The sequence below is a fragment of the Scomber scombrus genome, chromosome 6, assembly GCF_963691925.1.
Source record: "Scomber scombrus chromosome 6, fScoSco1.1, whole genome shotgun sequence".
NCBI classification, from domain to species: domain Eukaryota; kingdom Metazoa; phylum Chordata; class Actinopteri; order Scombriformes; family Scombridae; genus Scomber; species Scomber scombrus.
The window spans coordinates 6291440-6297454 of NC_084975.1; the positions used below are offsets into that span (position 1 = coordinate 6291440).

Below are 6015 nucleotides of genomic sequence, written 5' to 3' on the forward strand. Positions count from 1 at the left end.
TCTGTATCACTGGTGGTGAGTGTGTTTAGAGGAAGTGCTGGAGGAAGCTTGTCTTTGCACTAGTACTTGTGTGAGTTCTGAACAGCAGGAAAAGTATTTATAGACCCCTCCCTCTGTGTTGATTCGGGATGTACAGTATGTATGGTCGTTGCGTTCGCCGCATCTCATTGTCACTTTACAGAGGACAGAAAAAATCATCTAAATCTAATCCTATTTATAGAAACATTTATTTGCCTACCATAACTTTAGGCTAGGCAAATCTTTTTTTTATAAATATCAACAGGGTTTTTCCACACATGAAAATGAGAGTATAAGGAAGTCCTTTAAAATAAAAAGGAAGAAAATTAAAGTTTGTCTTGACCTGTTCTGCTGTGACCCTGGTCCAGGTCTGACTGACCCTGGATGGGTGTTTAGGTCATCTAATGTTAAAAGACCTAATAGACCAGATGCCACCATGTTACGTCTCTGTCGGAGCACTTTAGGGTGTATTTCTTTTTATCATGAACAACTTTTACAATAATAACTTTTTTTCCAGAGCTACTATATTACATAGTTATCTAATCAAAACTATACAGTAGAGCTACAATGATTAGAATTTGCCTCTTTTCTTCACCTTAAATGATACTAAACTGAACATCTTTGGGATTTTTGAGTTGGTCACAAAAAACAAGACATTTGAAGATGTCACTTTAGATACGAGGAATTTATGATGGGTGTTTTTCACTGTTATCTTTATTGTCCAAGCGATTCATTGAGACAATAATCTGCAGATTAATGTAATGCAAATATTTGTTGATTGCAGCCCTCTTACCTTTTTTAAATTTGTATTTACTTGCAGTACAAATGTTAATGCTACCGTTCTTATTTAGTACAGTTCATCATTAAAAGAAATTGAAATGCATGTTATGGCAAAATTACTGTTGATGTGATTGATTTGTGAACCTTTTTATTGTGAGTGCTGTCAGAGTTGTGGAGGAAGGCTTATGACACCACCATCTGGACAGTGAAGGAAAATCTGCCAACAGTGTAAGACCCTGTCATGGCCCCTGATCAGAGTCTGAATTCTCCTCTACTGAGCCCTCAACCTTTTCATGGTTATGGTTCTTTATAAAGAATTTACAGGATAGTGATTATATTATAGAGTATTTTAAGAGACTTGATTTAAAAGACTTGTGTGTAGGATTTAGTAGCATCTAACAGTGAGGTTGCATATTGCAGCCAACTGAATACTGCTCCCCCTCGTCTTCCACAACCTACTTTGGCCACAAAACCCATGACAAATGTGAAAGGCCCTCTCTAGAGCCAGTGTTTGGTTTGTCTGTTCTGGGCTACTGTAGAAAGATGGCGGGCTCCGTGGAAGAGGACCGGCTCCATATATAAAGGGCTCATTTTAAGCTAACGTAAACACAACGATTGTTATTTTCAGGTGATTTTACACTAATGAAAACATAATTATGAATATTATATTCCATTGCTGCCAATTTGTATTTGCATTTATAGAAAGTATTGGTGTCCTTGTTGCCAAGTAAAGGTATTTTCTGCTGCTTTCCACGAGAAATATACTTTTAGAAAACTTTAAGAAATACAAAGTCCCTGTCTGGTTCTGACCTGAATTGGGTGGGTTTGTGGGTGGATAAGGGTTAAGAGGGTTTCTGACGTACTGTTACACAATCGTGCCTTAATTTTCACTGTCAGCCTCTACTGTATATCAATATACTGGTTGGTGCATAAAAACATACAGTACAACGTCTCATGCAACCAGATTAATGATAATAGATGTAGCATGCATCCACGTAATATGAAATATTGCTCTTCAATCAATCAAGGCATAAAATGTTTTTTAATGTGCCTATGTAGAATTAGATATTAGATATTGTTACGATTTTAGCATCTTATCAAAAAATCATCTAGTAAAGGAAACTGAAACTTTTTGGAATCTTCTAAACAACCTTCATGACCATTTGATTTTAGATTTCTGAGTTTACAGGGTGCACTTGAATGCACCATGAACTCCCTTGTATTTACAGTCTACGGTCGAAGCTTTACAAAGTGACGTAGATGCACAATCAATATTTAAATGTTTACATATTTGAGTGGAGATGGCACGTCCGCACCTCTCGAGTGTAGATGATGACGTGATGTTACTGCAGAGAGAGCTCAGAGGGGGGGAGGACGAGTCGGTGCAGGTGCGTCTGCATCTGTTTTGGAGTAGATATCAGAGACAGATAGAGAGAGTGTGTGAGAGTGAGGTACACGGCTCCAAAAATAGGAAAATCAATTTGTGGCGGGCAAAGTTTTATTGGAGCGAGCAACCACATATAAATGAATGTATGTATGGAGAACCCTGTGGATTATATGTGTACATGTAGGTTTAATTGTATAAGTTGTCCCAGATGGTTCTGATGGTCTTGGAGTCATGAATGGCTGCACCAAATTTCATGCCAAGTGATGAAGTAGTTTTCTCGTTTTTTTTCTTCACATTCATTCCTGAAAGCTGAGATATTGCAGTCAGTGCCTACAGTGATGGGCTTCAGGGTTGTCAAATGTATTTCATTATGTCATGATTGTCCCTGCTGCACAGTGCATAGCATATAAAACAGATATTAAAATAAGACTTTCATGATTGAAGTAACAAATTATTTTGAGTTTCTTAGCAAACAAACATTTGCAAAGTCACATGCATGTAAACCATTGATATAATCTACTGTTTTCCAAAGGGGATGTTTTGATGTTTCAGTGAAAATAACCAGATTTATGATGAAATTGTGCGTAATTTCAGAACAGTGTGGTCACTCTGCTGCACTATCACTGAAGGTCAAATTCCATAGTGATTAATATTTCTCTTTAAACCTCGTTAGAGTGTTCTGCTGAGGAACACGCTGCTGTCCATTCATCAAAACTTGGATTTTGTTTTTGCCAAAGCTGTAATTAATTTCGCTGATACGCTGTGATTACACAGTTTTTAGGAACACGTCGACCCAAATCAAATTGAATCTAATTTGTGTTTGAGATATTTCAGCTGATGACGTTTTTATTTTTAGATTGGTATGCACAGCTTTTTGGACTTTTAAAAACTCGTGTTTTACTGCACGTACAACATAACAATACACACTAACACTGCTGCACACAAGCACAAACAGAATATCACTAGTATTAGGTCACCAAAATGACATCAAAGTTGCTTTAAGTTAATTTATTTAATTCTGAAACAAGGACTTCACCACCAGCTGAAAACTATTACAATTCCTGCTGCGTTCCACCACAACAAGACACAAATGATGTTACCTAATACCATTTCAAGTCATTTCCGATGATTTGTGGGTAAATTAGGATTTATTACATTCAAATAAAGAGGCAGATAAATGTCAAAACTTTGAAGATGAAACATTTAACATACTAAGTGCTTTGTTGAGGCCGTGTTGATTTCAAAAGAGCTTGGCCTACATCTGTTAACATGTGGCCTACTGTAAAGCTAGATGGCAGCACAACTCTTTCATCAGCTCTTCTCCTTCATAGCAGGGGAGAAAAAAAGAGAGTGAAAAAAAAGCTCTTAGTCACTTTTCATGACATTTAAAGTCCAGCCAAAAACTAACTGACCCCCACCACCCCCCACCCTTTCTTTTTTTTTTACATTTTCATGTGTGAGTTTCAACATCCAAACAAATGACCTTAAAATATCTCTAATATGATTAACTTCCAATAACATATAATCAGCACAATAAGGCAGTTTATATAACACATAACTCAGTGATAAGATCATTAATGCACATAATGGATACAGGACAATTTGATTATTTACACAGATACATCTGATACTTCATTGAAGTTAAAAATAACAAAAAGGCACTTTAATATGTATATTGGCTGTATAAAAATATAGTTGTATTATATGATTAAATATAAGGTAGCTTTATATTTCCTTATATACAAGCTGATAATTACATTTTTAAGTATGAATATGCTTAGTAGATACTTTCTAAATTGCACTCTTCATGAGCAGTTCATCCTATTCAGTTCCTTTTTTGGGGGGGGTGAGACTCCTGCATGTGACAGTTTGGGGTCCAGTACTGTCAGTTTTCTTGAGGAGAGGGAAAAAAAAAAGTTCTTCCTCAGTTCACGGGCATTTCAGAGAAGATCCTCAGGAATGGTCTTCAGTCTCAGCAGCCAAGTTCACTTTGGAAGCTGCAGAATAGACAGACATTCCTGTCAAGTCCCACAGGTCTTACTTGAATTCAACCATTAATCACACACTTGTTCAGACACACTGAAAACTGCAACTAAGCATGCACACACACACACACACACACACACACACACACACACACACACACACACACACACACACACACACACACACACACACACACACACACACACACACACACAGAGTATCTATTAGTGGAATCTCCCAGAGTGACCTGAGCAAAGTTTCCTCTGATGGGCTGTACAGATATAGCAGCCGTTGTTTTCGGCATATCTAGCAGTAAGTCAGTGGAAAACAACCTCTGAGGGGGGGACTTATCTTCATCTGCTGTGTTCAAATCACCCAAACAAGGATTCTCCTCTGCCTTTCCATTGCCTGTCTTAGGCCACTGTGCCTGTGCGTTTGCGTCTGTAGACTCGCTGACCAGCTTTGGTGCTGCGTCTCTGTCTTCCCGTCAGGAGGGCGAGTCGGGCGACGTCCACCAGCGAGCGGCGTCGGCGCCCGTAGCCCTTCGAGCTGATCTTTTTCGGAGGGGCGTTGGGCTCTTTTTGCTGGTTGTTGATCTGGTGCAGTCGGTACATCAGGTCGTGGTATGAGCATGTGAATAGGACGCAGCCGGATTTGGGTGATGTAGATCTCCTGGGTCTGATATTCAACCCCAAGCTGGAAGAAGAAGATGCTCTATTTTTAGATTGCTGATGCTTTCCAAGGTTGTTAAATGTGATCTTTTCACTCATATCTATTATTTCAACAGGGTTTACATCCAATTTATCATCAAGGTGAATCTAGATTCATGTAGATGTTTCAGTACAAGACAGCAGATCATTCAAAATCTTGACTTTCCTGCCTTAAAATGGAATTTTGAATACTTTTTAATAGAAAACCTTTTCACAATGCATAATAAACGCAGCCTCTCTTTTTACCTTGATGAGACTGAGACAGGTTCTGCATCTCCGTCCTGCTGTGGCTTGATGTGGATGTCAGAGTACTCGTCACTGGCTGTGTCCAAGCTGCTGCGCAGGTCTCTCCTCACACGACTGTGCAGCCATACTCTGAACCTGCCACAGAGAACAGAAACTGTGATGAGAGGAACTGACTAATGCTCCGAGAATAACACAGCATTACAAATTCAAAAAATGACATGGTTTCATTTGAGGCCAGCTTAGCTTAGTTGGCATTATCATGAAAAGCTGCAGAGAGCATTTGATTCTTTACAAGCAAGCAACTGCCCGACCGATAAATCTGCCAGGCCGATATTTTGGGTAATAAAGGTTTATCACGAATATAGTAACAAGAAATTACTTATTTCAACACAGAGGTGAGGTGATTTAGAAATAGTGTCTCTGTTACACTTTGCGCACCAGAGAACACTGAAAATTTCATCTTTCAAGCGTAAAGCTTTCCGCTCAGAGCATATCTTGGCCACAATTCTGTAGTAACCAAATTTATTGGATTCTTATTAAGAACAACAACAAAAACAATTAGTTGATTATAAAGTTACAAGATTTTTTAAGCTCTCAAATATTGTTGTTAAAAAATCCATTATGTGAATTCAATAATTAACTTAATTTATTGATTCATACATTTTATAATAGACATTTAATATTTTGAATACTTGTGTACAGAAAGACAGAAAAATAGACTTTTATTTTAAGAGTGAACACAATGTTCTCAAGTGCTTGTTTATCAGGCAGCTCACCTTTTTTTCAGGCTGGTGTTGAAGTCGCCTGTGGCACTTTTTACCAGTGGCAGGACGGTGGTGAAAACACAGCAGCAGATGACAGTGTGCAGGGCTAATTTCATTTTGGCTG

The 6015-nt window shown here is 38.3% G+C and overlaps 1 protein-coding gene across 1 annotated transcript; it reads right to left on the reverse strand.

Annotated features, from left to right (window-relative positions):
* Positions 1–4584: 4584 nt before the first annotated feature.
* Positions 4585–6015, reverse strand: admb (adrenomedullin b). Its single transcript, XM_062420810.1, has 3 exons — positions 5904–6015; positions 5128–5262; positions 4585–4867 (listed from the first exon to the last, which is right to left on the reverse strand). Exons 1-3 carry the CDS (start codon positions 6005–6007, stop codon positions 4585–4587), a joined length of 522 nt encoding a protein of 173 aa, XP_062276794.1. The 5' UTR covers positions 6008–6015.